Raw genomic sequence first — 21,232 nt, forward strand, 5'->3', positions numbered from 1 at the left:
AACACCTTATTTACATTAAAAACTCCTTTAGGATAGATGTATGGCTACTATTTGGTATATTCTGAAAAGCTTATTAGAGCATGCTACTCACATGCTTTGTAAATAAATGATATTTGTAAGATATCAGGGATGAAATTGAAAACAAAAGAAGTAGGATCAAAGGATCCTTACAGGTTTGCCCAAAAAAATCAGCTTAGATATTCTAGCAGAAACCTGAATAAAAGAAAGCACACTGACCCCTCACCACTTGATATTTAATAAGCTGCATGTAACACAGGAGTCAGATAGGAAATCTATTCTTTGAGAGGTTAACAAGTCTAATAAAAGGAAATAGCCCTTAAATAAACTATTTACCTCAGGTGAAAAACAAACAAGCAAAACTAAACTAAACTGAAACAGAAAGTCAGTTTTTAATCTTTTTTTTAATGCCCAACCTCAGCTATTGTTCCTTCCTTAGTCATGGTATATTCAAGCAAGTGTAAAATAACCACATAGTTTTTTAACTATCAACTTAACTGATGGAAAAGAATAGTTTCTTAACTTGTGAACAGAAAAGGATGACAAATGCAAACTTACATACAAACTAACCTTGGGGTTCACTGACCAACACCAAGCATTTTAAGACACCGGGGAGGAGTAGTTCAACATCACAAATGTCTACGTTAGCTTCCTTGGAGAGCTGGAGGATAAAGGCCAAAATGGATGCTAAGCGAGGAGGGGGTGAGGATCCTTTAAAATGAAAATAAGACTTCCTGAAAATAAGCAAAAGTTTTTGTTTTTTATTGTTTAAAGTTTCAACAGAGCAAAACCAAATGTCATGTACTAAAAAAATTTACTCCCCCAATTAATAAAGTGCAATCAAAAAAAGAAAAGTATGTGTTTTACCATGCTATCTTCAAACATAAGATTTCAGAAGCAATGACTGCATATTCTTTTGGTGTGCTATTAGGGACAAAACACAATACAGAAACAACCCAAATTTAAAGCAACATGGTTTTAAAATTAATATAACCAAAATAGAAATGAAGAACCTCATTGTTAATTTGTTTGTTTTTTCCTAATATAATAATCCTGATCTCCTCTATCAGCTTATCTTTCTCTCTTTGTGTGTTTATCATTATAATGTGATTATTCAGGGCAGAGCTTCTCTTTCTTTTTTTTCCCCTTAATAAAATAAATCTGAGCTCCTCTATCAGTTCTTCAATGCTGCAACATTTTCTCTAATGTCAAATTTGCATAAAGAAATCTCTTCTCACATTTATTTATCTAGGGATTTGGGAGGAGGTCTTATTTTTTTTTTTTTTCAAATAAAGAAGAGGACTATCCTAGGTATTAGCTTTCCATTCTAGCTCTAACCTCTTTCCTTCCTCCAGAAAGTGAATGAGTTAGAGAGATAATTTAGATTTTAACATCTTCTTTCAAAGCAGAACAAATTTTAACATTAGGACTCAACAGAGATCATAAAGATAGTAATTTATGTGACTCATCCTTCTATCCCCAGCTCCTAGAAGAGGTCCTGACTCACAACAGGTGTTTACTGTACATTTGTTAAGTGACTAAATGAAAACAGCAATTACTCAGTTTCTAAAAAGCCTAGACAATATGAAAATTGCAAATACAGCTAAATTTAAACTAAACATCCATATATATTTGAAAAATAATAATAATTTACCATAATGAGGCATGGAAATCACTAAGGATTATAAACTCCTTAAGGGCAGGAACTATGTATTAGTAATCATTTCTATTCCCTGCCGAGCTTTCAAAAAATTATTACATTTTACAAGATTCATTCATTCTTTGAGGGGAGAGGTTTTGTTTGTTGTGTTCACTCCTGAATCACAAACATTTATTGGGCACCTATGATGTGCCAGGTACAAGTTTAAGAGCAAAAATGTGAAGTTAAGTAAAATACTCTGAAAACAAGGAGAAGGTGGATGAGAAAAGATAATTACAATATAGTGTGAGGACTGCTGTGATAAAGATAAACACAGAATTCTTGGGGATTCAGAGGAAGGAGCCCTAACTCAGATGGAGGACTGCAGGAGTGAAGAAACTTGGAATGGAGGAAGTTGCAGGAGAAATCTCTGTATTTTTCCTAAGTACTAAAAAAAAAAAATTGCTACATTTTTACATCCTATGGTCATGGTCCATAGAAACCATAAGAAAAAAAGTTTTTACTAGTACGCAAGGTTATAGGAAAGTCAACTAATGCAGCCAGAATCACAAACACTGGGGCTTAACACAGTTTTATGACTTTAAGGATTTAATTTCAATTCAGCACTTATCCTTTGGTTTGTACTAAAATTACTTGTATAGTGTCTCAAACACAGTGATAGATTACAACAATCTTGTTGGGAATTCAGATAGAGGCAAGGCAAAAAAATTATGATTCTGGCAAATTGAATCCTACAGAGAATGAAACTTTAGAAGCAGAAAGAAGCATCATGGCACCCTGAGATATTAGGTGTAAGATGGGCAGAATTTAGCCTAGAGGTATGGCATTTTAATGGAGGAAACAGTCTAAACAAAGCTGTCATGTAGGAAAGTGTAAAGCATTTTAGAGGGGCAATAACTAAACCAATCTCACTAGGTTTGTATATGAAGCTATATGTAATACATTTAGAAAAGGTAGGTGACAGATCATGGAGAGCTAAGGAGTATGGAATTTATTCTATTGGCAAAAGTGAGCCAATAAAGGTTTGGAAGCAGGGAAGTATCATAATGGAACAGTGCTTTACGAAAAGCAATCTGGGGGTATTGTTTAGGTGGGACTGGTGAAAGTGGCCAAGGGACTGGCAACAGTCTAGGTGTAATGTCATAAAGCAAGAGAGATATAAAAAGAGGGGAAGGAAACAATCATTTGCCAAAGGAAGGCAAAGGAAAGGAAACAAAGAAGGTAAAGCTCTCAAACCTGAGTAACAGGACACTAGGAACATAAAAGGAAGTTCAGAAGGGAGCACAGATTTTAGATATGGAATTCTGTAATGAGAAGTGATGGATATTCAGCTCATTAACGAAGTCAGAAAACCAATATTAGAATATCACTATAACATCTTAATGTTTAAAACTAATTTCATATGATGCTAAATACTTCATGAAGACAAGGAAAAAATAATTTCTATTACTGGACCTTCTAATGTTGTAGTTAAAGGATACGGAGTATAGTAGAAAACCTAAGAAGTTACATTTATTAATTTACCTAAATACCAAAACAAAGAGCAGATGAACAAAATAGGAGTTCAAGTTGCTTCTTTTTCATATTACCATTCATTTTTAACCTAATGTTTATTTTATAAAATATAATTACTGCATTTTGTACAATTAGTGTATATCTGATGAAAAATTAAACAAAATATGTCTTTAGGACATGTATAATAAACATAATAGCTAAGTAAAGAAAACAGAAGCAATTTGAAGAACATTGTCTCAGGCTGTCTTGAGCAGATGTCATCTTACTCAATTCTTAGGAAATGTTAGCAGAAAAAAAATGTTTCTAACACTACCCGTATCCTAAAAGTTGTCAATATTTTTGAGATGTTGCTTTGTTATTTTTTAATAGAAATTAATAAATCGTAAAGCCCTCTATTTTTAATATTTAAATGTACCTTATAACTTGTGTAATGCATTTCTTTAGAGATGACATCGGTGGAACAGTGGCTGACGTTTTCAATGCCAACAAAACAGGATGCTGTCCAACACCTAAACCACACGGTGAAGCTGGAAGAAACCGCCCAATGTACTGCTCAATAACACTTCCTAATAATTGGTTCAAATAGGTATTTGGATTTTGAGACTGGCAACACACGATGCACATGCCCTACAGGAGAAAAAGAAAGAACTACTAAGAGGTGAAGTTTTAAAAAATAAACAATATCTAGGAACTTATCAATATAGTCCCCAGCATTCATATTCATGTCAGAATTTACAAGTTTATCACAATCAACAAGTACATCTCACATCATCAATAAACCAAAACCAAACCTGTTGTTGTCGAGTCAATTCCAACTCATAGCGACCTTATAGGACAGAGTAGAGCTGCCCCATAGGGCTTCCAAGGAGCGCCTGGTGGATTCGAGCTGCCAACCTTTTGGTTAGCAGCCGAACTCTTAACCACTATGCCACCAGGGACATCATCAATAGATGATGCTTATATGAACCTCACGGAGCGCTGAGCTTGGGTGATATATATGCTGTTGTATCTAACCAAGCGTTTAATCTTAAGGTATGTATGGAAGCAGGGGAGAAGTAGAGGAAGAAGACAAAAGATACTCCTTTTTACTTCTCATACTCAGAAAACTTGATCACCACATTCATGAACTACATATATATGTAACTATGAAGTCATAAAATACATTTTTAAGTCAGTTTTTTATGTAGGGTACTGGTCACTTTGTCTGAACAAGACTATAAAATTTATGCTAAAAATCTTGCATGTTAAGAAATGTGATCATTTTTAAAAAATAGTAATTAAAAAAGGGAGAGAAATGCAGAAGATTGAGACTTAGAATAACAATAAATTATTTAGAAGTTTTTATATGTCAGGCACTGGCCCACGGAATCTTTATTCACTATTTCATTTAAACTTCTAAAAAAATGTTAAGTTAGTATTATTGTGTCTCCATTTTAAAGCTGGGGAAACTGAGGTTTAGAGAAGTTAAGAGCTTCATCAAGGTCACACAGAAGTTACAATGTCTCGTTGCATGACTGCAGGTGTATTTCCTCCCATTCATATACAATTAATGAAATATTTTCATATGGATTATAGTATTTAATATTTAAACGATTAAACAAATACCCTGAGAAACAGAAATGTTTGTCTACCAGTATTTCTAAATATCCCATGTTCCTAAATATAGATAATCACCAACACAGCAACAAATTATGTTCTAAAAGTTCATTTATAATTTGGTACTGTGTTTTCCCAGAGAAATAATTAGAAATGTTTGTTATCAATCCATTTTAAATATTTACCCTCTAAGAAATTTTGAATGTTTATTTCTAATGAAAAACAGTATAGAGCTGTTAAAACACTAGCAATTGAAACAGCAAAAATATAAAATAATAATAATAATAATGGACTCCCGACTCCCTAACTCTGTTATTTTGAAAGCTGTTGTTTAAGGAAGAGTGCACTAATCAAAGAAAGATAAAGTAATCAATGGACACTTTTTGAAAATTCAGAAGAGGAGAGCTGGGTACCCTGAAGAAATTAAAGCTATAGCTCCTAATCAATTCTGCCAACAGGAAAATTCATCAAATTTTTAAATTTACCACTTTTGAAGTCTGTAAGAATTCTTACTAAATGGGTTGTATGGGTTTACGAGGGCCACGCGGAACAAACGTGCCAGACTTTCCTGTTGCCCATAACTCCCCTCTATCCACCCTGCCCCCTTTGGGAGTAGCAGCACAGGTTGTGCTATTTAACGCAATAAAGTTTGTTTTAAAGGCTGGTATGAATGCAAAATTAAGGAGCCAACTTAAAATTTCTCAAAAATCTTCAAATTCTGCTAGAAAAAATCCATTTGTGAAAGAGACTGCGTATTACCTAATCAAAATCCATTCTCACCTTCCTCCTCAGCTTCCCTTGCTGAACCCCAAGTTAGGAAGTACTCATCTTCAGTATCACACATTACGTAATGAATAATAAAGTACATCTCCAGCCCCGTTTTTTCTGTCTACTAGACACTGTTACCTAGATATTCCATATCATCTCAAATTAAAGCTGTTCAAAAATCAATTCTTACCTTCATGCCTGCATCTCTAGAATTTTTTGTTTCAGTTAGCAGCACTATTATCTACAAGTCAAAACAAAAACAAAACAAAACAAACCGATTGCTGTTGAGTTGACTCTGACTCATAGCGACCCTGTAGCACAGAGGAGAAATGACTGCCTCACAGGGTTTCCAAGGCTGTAAATCTTTGTGGAAGCAGACTGCCACATCTTTCTCCCATGGAGAGGCTGGTGGATTTGAACTGCCAAACTTGTGGTTAGCAGCTGAGTGCTTAACAACTGAGCTAACAGGCTCCCTATCTACAAGTCAACTACTCTGAAATCTAGGAAGTATTCCATGTCCTTCTGTTCCTCCACAATACTCACTCAACAAGTCTTTGTGATTAGAGCTCCTGAATGTGTCTGAAATCTGCTCTTAGTTCAAAACCTTCAGACAATGCATGGGTTATTGCAATGATTTACTTGCTGCCCTCTAAGTCTCCAATCTAACCTCCACACCGACTATCTTAGATGTTGCCACCACAATCATCTTTCTAAAATGTAAATGTGATTATGTCATTCACACTTTGCTCAAAATTCATCAGTGGTCCCCCTGTAAAAGAGAAAGTCAAAACTTCTTAGCACGGCATATAAAAGCCCTCCATTATGCGGCTTCTCCCAAATAAATCTGCACCTATGCCAGAATGATTTGTTTTTCTCCAGTGTCGTGTTTTCTTAAAACATATGCCCTTGTACATGCTGTTCCCTCTGAAAGGAATTTCCCTCCAACTCCTACTCACTTTGTTCTTTTACACCTAATATCCTCTACAATGTCTCCTCCTCTCACATCTCCTCATTCCCAATCTGGTTGATAGATAGCTGAGGCCTCTAAGAAAAACAGCACACTACCATAAATGTCTGTGTTAGTCGGCCTCCTCTCGACCATAAACTCCTTCAGGGGACAGACTTTCCCTTTTCATCTTTGTTTTCAGAGCCAAACACAAAAGAATTTACAGCTTGTTCAGTGGATGTACCATTTGAAACTACAATGGAATTTTTTAAAATCTGCTTTAGCAAACTATGTTTTAAGGCAAAATTAAAAAAACAATATTTACTTTTAAGCAGTCACATTTACTATACCTGGAGATACAAAGGAAGACTCTTCTGAATTGCAGTCAACATAGCTGCAGGCAGCTCCTTTTCTTGCTGTAACACCGTATGTGGTAGCAGCAAACAATCTATGATCCGAAATAGTAATTTTTGGGCTTTAGAGGTGGCAAAGATCTGTGCCCATGATTTAACAAGAATTCCTAACAAAGAAAAACAGAAACAGCAGTTACGGTTATCTTCTACCCAGAAAATTTTATAATTCCAATAAAAAATGTATAATTAAAGCAGACAAGGCCAAGTTAAAGTAGGCAGCAGGAAGAAAGATATAATAGGAGTTACAAGACCTATGTTAAGTCGCTTATATCCTAAACAGTTAAATTTCTCTCAGTGCTCTGGGCCAAGAAAAACATAAATTTTCTAAGCAACTGGCACTCACATACATACACAACACATGTAAATATACATACATACATATTTACATACAAATCTATAACTATATAACTATACACTCATACACACAGAGTGATACCTTTATGCATTACGTGAATTATAGATTGAATGTTGAAATTAATTAGATTTCCCTTTTTGCTTTGGCTGCTAGGAAGCTCAGTGGTGAATTTACACTCCAACTTTAGAACAGTGTAAGATTATACATTATGCCTTTATGTGTATACTAACTTCTCCACGGGCCTCATCATGCTCCTCTACTTTTATTTTCTTGACACCCTTATTTCTCAAAATTTTTATTTTATATGTAATTTTACAGGCTGTCTCAATCTAGTTTGCAATAAATAGCACTATAACTAAATTTAATTAATAGAAAAAATAAGATTAGCTGTACACCTGGGAACAATCATTTAACCTCCTTGAACTTCAACTTTCACATCTTTCAGAAGATGGCAATAGTAATAAAAATGCACTAGAATACTTTGATTTTCTCTTTTTATCATTTAATATAAACAAACAAAACCAGTTACTATCGAGTTGATTCCAAATCATAGTGACCTATATGTGTCAGATTAGAACTGTGCTCCACAGTTTTCTTTTTTTAAATTTTATTTACAGGCAGTCCTCAGATTATGAACAAGATCCATTCCTAAATCTGTCTTTAAGTCGAATTTGCAGGTAAGTCGAAATAGTTACATAGGTTCTTTATTTAGTGTCTTATTGTTTGTCATAGTATACAGTATATATTTTACCTTTCTATGCATATAAAACACTTAAGAAACACTTTCAAACCGTGCAATGTTTTCGTAAGTGTCACAAAGTACTGTGTGCGTTTATTACAAGCCACTGTATGTATTTAACTCAAATTTTTAATATAATAAATAGGCTTTATGGCAGTCCATTCTTAAGTATGAGTTATCCATAAGTTGGACATTTGTTACCAGGGGACTGCCTGTATTTTGTCACTGTTGTTGAGAATATACACAGCAAAACATACACCAATTCAAGTTTCTACATGAACAATTCAGTGACATTGATTACATTCTTTGAGTTGTACAAGCATTCTCACCCTTCTTTGCTGGGTTGTTCCTCCCCTATCACCATAAACTAACTGCCCCCTAAGTTTCATATCTAATCTTTTGAGTTGCTGTTGTCAATTTGATCCCATACACATAGATCTTGAACAAGCATAATGCTCATGGCAGACATTTTTCACTAGTTAAGCTAAACTACTGTTTGGTTTTAAGAAGACTTTAGGGGTATTTTCTGGTTTAAAGATTATCTCAGGGCAATTGTTTTGGGGGGTTAATCCAGCCTCTATGGCTCCAGAAAGTCTGGATTCCATGGAAATTTGAAATTCTGTTCTGTATTTTCTTCCTTTTAATCAGAATTCTTCCATAGACTCTTTGATCAAAATGCTCAGTAATGGTAGGCGGGCACCATCCAGTTCGTCTGTCTCATGGTAAAGGAGGCAGCTGTTCATGGAGGCAATTAGCCACACATTCCATTTCCTCCTCCTGTTCCTGACTGTCTCTGTTGTTCCAGGCAAATAGACACATTGTTGTGCCCTAGATGGCTGCTTGCAAGCTTTGAAGACCCCAGGCACTATGCGACTAACTAGGAGGTAGAACAGAAGCGCTAAACATGTTATCAGGCCAATTAACTGGGAGGTTTATGAAACCACGACCCTAAACCTCCAAACCAAGGAATCAAATCCCATGAGGTTTCTGTTTGCACATAAGCAGAGTTTTTTTTTTTTTTTTTGTCATTGTTGTCTCCATAGGGTTTTCAATGGCTAATTTTTTGGAAGTAGACTGCCAGGCCTTTCTTCCAAAGTGCCTTTCAGTGGACTTGAACATCCAACCTTTTAGTTAGCAGCCAAGCACATTAACTGTTTGCACCACCCAAGGACTCCATAAACAAACAAAGTGAGTTTAAATTTTGATTCTGAAAGAAGAGAAAAGAGCTTCATTACTACTTGAAATACATTATGGTTTTACTGATGCTAGGAGTTTGTCAGTTGCCACATATGACATTAGTAAAGCTTAACAAATGAACATCCTTTATTTAATAAAGTAATTAAGAGCAGGTATATAATTCCCATTAGGCTGCATTACTGCTACTGAGGTCTCCTTACCTGAAAAACAAATTCAAAGTAGATCATTCAATAAACTACTTAAACTACTATAAGCACTTGTACAAACAGCACAGTGGTACATCTACTACATAAACTTTTATATTTCATTCCATTTTAAAAAGCAAAAAAAAAAAAAAAAGGAAAACTAAGTCATTTTCATAAAACAAAAAGTTTAAAATTCAAGCTCTGAAGGAAAACAAAAATATGCTTTTATAGAAGAGTATATATTGATGTTTAAAAAAACCCAACCAATAATCACTTCCAAGAACAACAAACAGAAACATTAATCTTCTGTTGTAAAAGGAAATACAATAATCAATCATAAAGAAACACAATGTTCACTTAGCAATACTTTAAATAATGCTGTCTTGCTATCATTTCTCCAGTAGGTGGAAAACTTTAAGTATGGCAGCAATGTGAGAAGAACTCACTTCCTAACTAACATTAATATAACTGTAAGAGGAACTGCCATCACCACTGACATGTGAAATGATTAATATCACTCTTGGGTGTCACACAGGTATTACTTATAAAGAGCAGGGACCTATCAACCAAAAATGCATCATCTATCCTTGTATTTCATCTGGTGCAATGGTTAAAACCCTTTGCTGAAGTCCTTAAGTTTTATGAGTTCATAGAAAGCAGAAGGGATACATTTGTTTTACTGCCATATCAGATCCCAGGTTTTTAAGTTTCAGTACAGAATATTTGTGTGTATGTGTGTGTGTGTATTTAAAATACAAACAGGGAACATGAAGAGAAGTAAGTTTTTGAAGTAAAAAATTTGGGAATGATTTAAATACATACAGTTTATTTGCATAAAAACAATTTTTTTCCTGACTATAAAAATTTTATATATTTACTGATAACTAGAAAATACATAAAAATACTAATATAAAGATAATATCCAAAGATAACAAGTGTAAAAATTCTTGTGTACTTACTTTTCATTTCTACGTATATATTATGCTTTAAAAAAGGAGGAGGGAATAGGTTGGGATTACTATAACATAAATTTTTAAAAAGTGTACTTAGAAAGCAACTTTTCTCATTTAGGAACATTAAAAAATACATCATGTACTATTAGCTAGGTTTACAAAATTATTTCTTGTTGTTGTTAGGTGCCATCAAGTTGGTTCCGACTCATAGCGACCCTATGTACAACACAACGAAACACTGCCCGGTCCTGTGCTGTCCTCACAATCATTACGTTTGAGGCCACTATTGCAGCCACTGTGTCAATCCACCTTGTTGAGGGACTTCCTCTTTTTTGCTGACCCTCTACTTTACCAAGCATGATGTCCTTCTCCAGGGACGGTCCCCCATGATAACATGTGCGAAGTATGTGAGACAAAGTCTCACTATCATTGCTTCCAAGGAACATTCTGGCTGTATTTGTTCCAAGAAATATTTGGTTGTTCTTCTGGCAGTCCATGGTATATTCAATAGTCTTTGCCAACATCACAACTCAAAGGCATCAATTCTTCGGCCTTGCTTATTCATTGTCCAGCTTTCGCATGAGGTGACTGAAAATATCATGGCTTGGGTCAGGCACACCTTAGTCCTCAAAGTGACAGCTTTGCTTCTCAACACTTTCAAGAAGTCTTTTGCAGCAGATTTGCCCAATGCAATACATCGTTTGATTTCCTGACTGCTGCTTCCATGGGCATTGATTGTGGATCCAAGTAAAATGAAATCCTCGACAACATCAATCTTTTCTCTCCATAAAATTATTAAATTCCATAAATACTTATTTAGTATATGCCATGTTCTATATTACAGAAGCTCTTTAACCTACTTATCCCAGTTCCCAGTCCAGTGCCTGATACATACTCAGTAAATGTTTTGTTCAAAATACCACAAGAGGATGGGAATAAAAAGTTCAAAAGATATGGACACTATCATGAATAAGTTTAAAATTGAGTAGGGAATATCAAGTACATAAATAATTATAGTTACAAGCTATGAAAAACATTATAAGGGAAATACAGATGAAGTACAGAGGGAGATCAAGTTAACTTGGGAATGCAGGAAAGGTGGAGCATTTGGACTGGTCACTGAAGGATCATGGCTAGAATTTCAACTATAAAAAAAGGGGAAGGATGGTAGAATAGAGAAGAGCATAACCAAAAGGAAAGGTATAGAAACAAAACTATGGGATATGAAGAGAAAAACAGAAACATGATATAAAGAGAAGAAAAGCTGAAGAAATTACCGATAGATTAACCCTGCCTTCTCAGAAATTTCTGAACTATGTTTAAGACCTCAGACGTCTTAATTTGGAGTGTGATTTTATCAACAGAGTTTTGAGCCTTCCACTATCAGTCTTTCAACATTGTACAGCAAGGGTATGCCTATTTAGGAATTAGCAAGGTAAGTAAGATACAAAGTTTCAGTGGCTACTCTCTTGCTCTCAAGTGGATATGAAATCTCAATCCTAACACATTCTAAACAGGTTCCAACTCTCAAAGGATTATAACTGCTCTATCTCCATTTTATTCTAAACCATTTACACAAAGTCACGCAGAAAATATTGAAGTTGTCAAGGATTTCATTTTACTTGGATCCACAGTCAACGCCCATGGAAACAGCAGTCAAGAAATCAAATGATGTACTGCATTGGGATATCTGCTGCGAAAGACTTCTTGAAAGTGTTGAAAAGCAAAAATGTCACTTTGAGGACTAAGGTGTGCCTGACCTAAGCCATGGAAAAGCTGGACAATGAATAAGGAAGGCTGAAGAAGAATTGATGCCTTTGAATTATGGCGCTGGTGAAGAATATTGACAATCCCATGGACTGCCAGAAGAACAAACAAATCTGTCTTGGAAGAAATACAGCCAGAGTGCTCTTTGGAAGCAAGGATGGCAAGACTTTGTCTCACATACTTTGGACATGTTATCAGGGGGACCAGTCCCTGGAGAAGGACACCATGCTCGGTAAAGTAGAGGGTCAGCGAAAAAGGGGAAGACTCTCGACGAGATGGACTGACACAGTGGCTGCAACAATGGGCTCAAACACAGCAATGACACTGAGGATTGCAAAGGACCAAGAAGTGTTTCGTTCTGTTGCACACAGGGTTGCTATGAGTTGGAAATAACTCAGTGGCACCTAGCAACAGCAGTCAGTTACCTGTTCGTAATTTCTAATAAATGGGTAACACTGTAGCAGTATATTTTATTCCTAGTCTCTGAGACCAAGACAAAAGGAGAGAATATAGAACTTCCTCTCACGGAGTCAAAATCAACAAGGAAGCAAAACCTTCAATTCTTCATAAGGAGAATTTTGCCCCAAACTTTCCACGTCTACATAGCATCAATCCAAAATAACTTTGCAGTTGCTTATAAGGTTATCATATATTTTAAAAAATAAAGACATACTTACCCTAAAGTCATTCATTTGGTTTGGCAAAAATCCTAAATCTGGACACTTCAGAAAACTTTTTTAGAGACTAATAATTTATAGCCTAAATGCTGAAACACTTATTAATCTACATTCTGTCAAGTTAGATTTATAATAAATTCCCACTTACATTTTGCTCTAAAATTAAGATGCCTGAATTGCTACAGTAGCTTTCACTACATTGTACATCCGCATTTACACATTTTCACATTCTCCTTTATCTTTCACAACAAAGATAAAAGGTTTCAGACAGCCCAAATCAGGTTTATTCATATGTTCACAAGATCAAAGGAAACAGATATTAGGTGTTGGCCACAGAAAAATACCAAAAAAAAAACCTAAAAAAAAACTTAAATTATGTATGAAAACTTCTAAGGAAATCTTTCTCATTTCCCTTTATCTAGTTCCTATTTTTGGTTAGCAACAAGGTTTTAGTGAACAAAGATATTCAAATTACTGAGTTCCTAAAGCAGGATGAACTCAGTTGTTAAAGAACAGGCACAGAAGATTTCTTTTTGAAAGGAGAAAACACAGTATTGTGAGAAGCAGATTTGAAGCATAAATATGTCAGTGTTGTAGTAAGTCCTCTCCTGACCTCCTTCACACAGAACAAAGCATAAAAACAGAAGAATGTGGTGATTTTCTGATGTTTTTATTCTAACACTTGAAGTATAGATAAGCATTAAAAATGTCTACTTTAGTTTTCCAGATATTCATAATATGAATGATTCACAACAGACTCTTGATATCTAATTGGTGTTGGCATGTTTTCTGTATTGATCATAATTAATTTTAATATCAACACAAGCATAATATAACAAGAAAACTACTGAAAGGAGATGGGGCAAGGCAAAGATAATTCTGAAAGTCAATGTGAATTATTTTCAGGTGAATCACTCTATTTTAGACTATTCTTATAATGGTATGGACAGTGGTGACTTAACCAGTATATTTCTACCATGATACTCTAGGTTCAACTAAAGAAGTGTTACTAGCAAAATAACATCAGGAATACATACCCATCATCCCATAAGTCAGCTGCAGCCCTGCACTGGAATTTTTTTTTCCCAAATAAGGTTTTATATATTTTAATACTTCACCAAGGTATTCTAAGGATTTTGTGACCATGGCAGATTTATCAGAAAGTGTCTGCAGATTCCTGTAAGTTATGCCCACAGCCTATAAATAAGGGAAAACATGATTAGCTTTCCAAGCTTTATATAATACAGACTTTGAAAAAATAAAGATAATTTCTGTCTCCATACAGATACATGCACACACACACACCTGTTCAAGTCTTCATTCTTTACTTTCCAGTAAAGGTTTACAACAATTAAAATGCAAGTGAAAAGAATTAAGCCTTGCATTTTATAATTAAAATGGAAGTTAAAAAGAAGAATCAAAAATCAATTTTCACCAATAATTATTTATATCTTATTCAGCACAGTACTAGTGAAAAGAAGCATAGAACTGATGAACAAGAAGCTTATAACCAAATCAGATCAAGACTTCCATATAGGCTGGCTCACCATATTTCTAGATTATATTTGGGAATGCAAAACCCCCAAATTCCTACAGGTAAGACCTTCAAGTAAGGTTACCAAACTCCTGCAAGTAAGACCTCTTAGTTCAGCTCTATAATATGAATCCATTTTTTCTCCAGAATTTTCTTTATGAATCATGAGATGTCAGCCTGACTTTCTCAGAGGGGGAAAAAAAAAAAAGGATGGGGCAGACGGAATAAAGAGGATAAAACGGGGAGGTGATGGAGAAAGGCACAAAGGTGGTGGGTGAAGGGGAGAGAAATTGTGAAGTGAGGCAGTGAAAGAACAACAGTGAGGTGGGGAAAAAAAAGGAAGGGAAATAAATGAGAGAATAAGTTGAGAAAGGGTGGGAGTAAGCAAGAAGAGGTAATAAGCATTGGTCTGTCTTTCACTTTGAATGGATCTTTTACCCATGCATGCTTTTGTAAAAGCCTAGATCAGTTATTTGGAAAATTCTGATCACATTATCCATTAAAAAAAAAAATCACTTTCTTTAATGCTGCCACTGATTTCATCAGAAATCTTTAAATATTGGTAAGCTCCAAGCTCACAATAGCAGACACAAGTTTTCCAAAATTCTAATTTTCTTAAAAACTCAGATTATTGGTAACAAATACTGTCAATTATTGTTTATTCGTTTTTGAGAAGATGTCTGCCAAATACTGAAGTCTGAAAAACTACATTGTCAGTTATTCTTTCAAGATAGAAGTAGGTAGTTCAGCTTGCAACTCAAATAATCACACAAGTGCTTTAAGCACACTTCCACTGTGTCCCACAAAATATTAAAAAGATGTGTATTCATGGTTCAGAATTTAATATAATTAATTGTATTGCTTCATTAAAGATATTAAGTGAAATTGGCTTTTTTTCCCCTATGAGTGTATGGCTGTGGAAAATATAATAACTACTAGCACAATCCTGGGCCACGGTGTTGATTTCTGCTAAAGCTTCTGAACTATTTGTGTAAATGTCAACATAGTTTTGACCTCATAGGACCTCCTGAAAAGGTCTCAGTAACTCCCAGGGGTCCACAAACCACACTTTTGAGAACCAGTGCCCTAAACATCTCAATCTTTCTATTTAGCCTTTTCCCTCTATAGGCTACTAGACATGTATTCTCAGTACGTTAACTATCACTACTTACAAGTTATACTATCATTTCCATGCAGAAAAGAGTTAATACACAGGCCTGAGACTGCTATCTTTAGAAAGGCCTGCTTGCAATGTTGGCCCTTGGCTCATGTCTGGAAACTTAGATTCTGGGAGGGTTCCCACAATAAGAATGGCTCACTATCCCTAAACTGTTGGTGCAAATATGGTTTATGCGGAACACCTGCTTTCCTTTTATGAGTCTCGGATTTTGTTAAGTGCTAAGCAGAAGGTGACTATGCGATTAGCCCCCAACAAAAACACTGGGTACTGAGTCTCTAATGAGCTTCTCTGGTAGACAATATTTAACACGTTTTCACATTTGATTGCTGGAAGAAAGAAGCGTATCCTTTGTGACGTATTGGGAGAAAACTCCTGGAAGCCTTTACCTGGTTTCTCTAGACTTCGCCCCATACACCTTTTCCCTTTGCTGATTGTGTTTTGTATTCTTTTGCTGTAATAAATCACAGCTCTATGTCTGACTATATTGAGTCCTCATGAATCAAAGGATCTGGGGGTGATCTTGCGGACCCTTGATACAACTTCAAATTAAACAAGTTTAAAATTGAACTCCTCACCTACTTCTACTTCACCCTAAATCATCATGTTCCTATTTCTCCCAGTTAAACATAGTATTTATTCCATATCCATTCAGGAATCCCGTAACCATTCAATATTCAATTCTTTCTAGATCTCACTAGTTTCTAGCCAACAGTTCTCCCCAACTTTCAGTCTACTTTACTGTGCCTAATTTTCTTAAAGTCATTTGGTCAAACTGGACCTACTTAAAAACTTAGAAAGCCTTCACACTGTTCATAGGATACAATCCAAACTTTTTATACCAACATGCTCTGAATTTTTAACCTACTGACTGATCTATCAACTAATTGGTACTTAGCACATACTGCCTTGTATTATTATTTCAACTTTTGTGTGTTTGCCTTATACTCTCAGACAAGTAAAGTTCTCTGAGGTCAAGGATTACTTCTTTTAGCTCTTCAAATTTCTAAGAAATCCTACTCTAATACTACTTAGCATTTAGAAAACAACTATCATTTACTGAATGATGAAAGAGCAATAAATTGGACTGGATCAAATTAGGGCATCCTCTGAAAACTATTAGTGGACTTCTACTTCCTGTTCTGGTCCAATATGGTTCCTAGCATAAGTGTTTAATTAATTATAGGTTGAGATCCAGTAGATAACTATTACCAAATATTTTTGGGATTTATATGCGATTTCTAGTTGTACTTGAACTTAATGCAAACCGATGGAAAATTTTGCATTTATGCCAACAGCTTATTGGTTATAATTTTCATTGCAGTTAACACCCAACCACTCTGTGGAAAAATAAACCAACCTTTACTCTGAATAGCTTACAAAAGACCCTAATGCAAACACATTAACAACATCAACTATGCTGCAAAACAAAGAGTATCACATAAGATACACCTATATAATAATTAAAAAATAAATTCTGAAAGGGGCTATTTATTATGTAGACTAGACAAAACAAAACAAATGGAATTTTAAAGATCTTACCATACTATCATATGAAGAGTTGGCACTTATGCTGAATACACTAAAATTTCACTATACCACTGTTTGCTACAGGGCAGTAAACACTATTAAGCTGGAACCATTCTGGACACTATACAAAGAGATGTAGTTCCTAAGTACCTGAAGAACGTTGTTATCCAGCAATTTCAGCAATAAGATATTCCTACAATTTAGATCAGCCTTACAGTAACGCTCTCATGCAGCATTTTAAAAATTATTTTCTATTAAATGTAATTTTGTTATCCTTAAGAGTGAACTGTACTATACCTTAGATTCATATTTTTCCTTCTAGAATTTTATAGTCTAAGGCTACCAGTAATACAATTCAATTTAAAATAATTCATTTTATAGAAAAACTTTTCAAGAACACTTTGTTTTTCTAAAAAATAATTGTAACTGAGCTAGATAATTATGCTAATAAATGAAAAATACCTCAAGGAATTGAACAAGTGCTTTTTTAGGGTCTTCTAAGATGGTTAAATATTCAATTTGAGCCTTTGAGAAAATATCCTTTACTTCTGGTAGTTTAAACAGCAACCTTGTCAGTTCAACCAACTGTTGCATGTAGTCTTTCTCTGTTAAAATAAAAAAACCAAGTAAAATAACATTAAATTTAATTAAAAAAAAAAATAGAGAGAGAGATGAGAAAATAGAGAAGGTATCATACTTCATTTATGACATGCTTTCTTTTAAAATTCAAATTTCAACAAAGTTCAAGGACTTTGAATTAGTTTTCTCTTTCTAAGCAAAGGTTTTATTTAAAACAAAACAAACAAAAATGTACTTGTGAACTTCTTAGCCCAAAAAGTTATTCATGTAAAGCTAACTGATGTAATACATTATCAGAGTAAATTTGGAGCATTTTTCAGTACACACTTCTGTGATTTACAAAATAACCATGAACACGTCTTACAGACAACCAGAAGTGTGTGGGAAATAATGAAAATTTTAAAAGTACAAGTATCACTCTGTGAATAAGAGTAAACCAGAAAAAAGGCAAAATATCTACTATAAAATGGGACAGAATTATTCATAATTGGATATTTTTTCTTTTTTAGGGTGATCACAGAGTGGTATCTGGTTATTTACCTCAGATTTCTACTTATTTTATGTGATCAGTTTCTTCAGGGAAAAAAACAGCTTGTCACCTGAGGAGCAAGTTTTTGTTCTTGGCTTCCAAGGAAACAAGTTCTTTTATCTTTACAGGAGATAAATTTATCACATATAGTAACAGGAGAGCAACAAGAAAAAGAAACAAGTTGCAAAAGGAAATAAATTTCTGCTTATATTCATATCTAATTACAAATTTATTTCACATATTTTCTATTCATTTATAACAAAACAGCAACTTTTAAACACATTTAACTATATGAAAAGCAAAGAGCTTCACATGCATCCAAAAACAACCTAAAAAACAAAAAGAAAACCCAGGAACACTTACTTACCAACTGCCTGTTCAGGATTTATACCAATGAACAAATCATCAGGCACAGAGAAGTCTTTTATATACATTTGCAAAACACAACGGATCCATGATCTTACAGTTAAGGCTTGAAAAGACACATAGTCTGAATGACAGAGTGCTTCACATAACGCGCTGTAAAAATGAATTGATAGTTATCAGAAAGATATAGCAATATGTTCCCCAAGAACAGAGATTAAGAAGTAAAGAAAAACATTGCAACATTCCCTGCTCCTTGGTTTCACTTATTTTTCAGACAAACACACTAGTGTAGACATGCATTGCTGAAAATGAATGCTACAGATATACATAAAAAGATATTTCAGATAAATATTCTTGTTTTCATTTGCAGTTTTCTAGTTTTTAAGATTCTTTTTTACAATGATGGCATATGTGTAGGCTTACACCAAGGGACAGGTAAGAAAGAATGTGGTTAAAATGGAGAAAGCAAGAAGCTTATAACTAGTTAAGTGAGAGAATAATGAAAAAAGTCACAAGTAGAATAACCCAACAGAGGCATTTAGAATAAGTAAAGAGAGAAGAGGTCATGAACACATAGGTAAGAAAAAATGAAAGACCAAAATACATTTCTGTGTGCTTCTCCTGACAAAGCTGATTCCTATTCCCTTTCCTGCTATCCCCTTCCAGTCATTATTAAAAATATCTCACACAGAATTCCAAAATACGTGCTAGAAATTATATATATTACCATAATTCTAAAAATGTTATTTTGAAATACTTTTAATATGTTGTTGTTGTTGTTGTTGTTAGGGCTGTCGACTGACAGTGACCCCATGTGACAGAGCAGAACTGCCCCATAGGGTTTTCTGGGCTATAATCCTTATAGGACCAGATCGCCAGGTTTTTCTCCCACAGAGCTGTGGGGTGGGTTTGAACTGCCAACATTTTGGTTAGCAGCCAAGAGCTTAACCATTGCGCCATTAGGGCGCCTTTGAATATAAGTTGTCTTTTGAGAACACAACATAGAAGAATTCAGACTGGCCATTTACTACCTATGTAACCTTACTTAACACCTCCACATTTCACTTTCTTCAACTACTACTAATAAACCAATACTATTTCAAAAACTAAAATTATTTCAAACCATTTTAACAAGAGTGTTTAATAAATAATGTAAATATTATTATAGAATTCTCAAGCTAGAAGGGATCTTTAAAGTAATTTAACTGAAAGTGAATTTCCTCACTTTACAAACGAAAGCCCAATGAGAAAACAGGTACTTAATAACTCTGCTAATTAAACTTTCTTATAAGAAGAATTACCTCACCAACTATATCCCATCATTTTCATATAAGCAGCTCAGACAAGAACTACACTGGCCTCTTAGATTTGTATACTTACTTTATTTTCCTTCATCTTGATGTTTTTATTTAAATCTTCCTAATCACTCTATGGAGCCCTGGCGGCATAGTGGGTAACAGCTTGACTGCTAACCAAAGGTTGGTAGTTTGAATCCACCAGATACTCCTTGGAAACCCTATGGGACAGTTCTACTCTCTGTGAGTCAGCATCAACTTGATGGCAATGGGTTTGGTTTTGGTTGATCAATCTGTGCTATTTCTATTTTAACTTTCTTTATTGCAGACTTTTTCTATTGAGGTTACTCCGATCTTTTGTTTAATGTGGCGGGAGACACAGATAAGGAAACCAATGTTCAGGGCAGTAAACTGCCTTATTCATGATCACACAAGGTAAGAGTTAAATCTAAAAATTAAGCTGTCAAATAAAAAACCAAAACCAAATCCATTGCTGTTGAGTCAATTTTGACTCATAGCGACCCTATAGGACAGAGTAGAACTGCCCCATGGGGTGGGTTACCAAGGAGCGGCTGGTGGATAAGTACTGGTGATCTTTTGGTTAGCAGCCTGAGCTCTTAACCATTGCGCCACCAGGTCTCCAGCTGTCAAAAGGAAATAGCTGTCATCGAATCTAAAACTACAATAGTACCAGTGTCTTACAGATTCAGCTATGTTAGTTGCATAATTTCTTTCATAATGCCAAGTGTAGAAAAATCATTTTTGGATGAGAATAAGGCAGTCCTACAAAGTTTTTAAAAAGGCCTTAACCAGAAACATTAAAAAAAAAACATAAGCTAGCTTTCCTACTAATACAGTGTCAAAATGCTGATGCATCCAAAAACAAACAAAAGAACTGCCATAGTGAAAGTGTACACAGTAAAGTTCAGTTTTTATTTGTGAAAATTCTTACTTTCCTAGGGTATTGATCTGTCATGGGCTTGCATTAATGCACATGCCTGAAATAAAAGCACATACCTATTTTGTAGGACATGACTTAAATATCTTGCTACAACTTGGGGCCAGATGATATCATCCCAACCAAAAAGCCGAATCATTGATATAACTGGTTGAGGCTGAAGATCTGATGGAGCTGAGCTGGGCATGTCCATTGCTAACAAAGTAAAATCTAGATTAAAAATGAGAGAAATTTATGATGAGAAAATTTTTTAAAAATCTTTTTCCCCTCAAAATTGTATCAATATGATGAAAAAATAAATCAGTTCTAAATAATAAAATGTCACATTTAGAAATGTAGAACAAACAAATCTCTAAAACTGAACTAAATTCATCTTGTCAAAAAAATTTCTGCGGCATCACCTAATTCTCCAAGAAAAGGTGAGAATGATCTGTCTTAGCATTATCCTTATGGATCTGTAATTACTCCTTCAAGT

General features: G+C 34.7%; 1 protein-coding gene across 1 annotated transcript in view; it reads right to left on the reverse strand.

The window, feature by feature from the left end:
* The window catches only part of MMS22L (MMS22 like, DNA repair protein), a 133,493-nt gene that overhangs the window by 13,668 nt on the left and 98,593 nt on the right, over nt 1-21,232 (reverse strand). The window contains exons 16-23 of the mRNA XM_023727574.1: nt 20,817-20,967; nt 18,506-18,657; nt 17,493-17,635; nt 13,827-13,986; nt 6,854-7,023; nt 3,609-3,820; nt 886-942; nt 589-752 (exon numbers count right to left, since the gene is read on the reverse strand). Coding sequence (XP_023583342.1) covers nt 589-752; nt 886-942; nt 3,609-3,820; nt 6,854-7,023; nt 13,827-13,986; nt 17,493-17,635; nt 18,506-18,657; nt 20,817-20,967 — 1,209 coding nt within the window. The remainder of the gene's footprint in view (nt 1-588; nt 753-885; nt 943-3,608; nt 3,821-6,853; nt 7,024-13,826; nt 13,987-17,492; nt 17,636-18,505; nt 18,658-20,816; nt 20,968-21,232) is intronic.

This window comes from Trichechus manatus, unplaced genomic scaffold (genome assembly GCF_000243295.1).
Source record: "Trichechus manatus latirostris isolate Lorelei unplaced genomic scaffold, TriManLat1.0 scaffold00017, whole genome shotgun sequence".
NCBI lineage: Eukaryota > Metazoa > Chordata > Mammalia > Sirenia > Trichechidae > Trichechus > Trichechus manatus.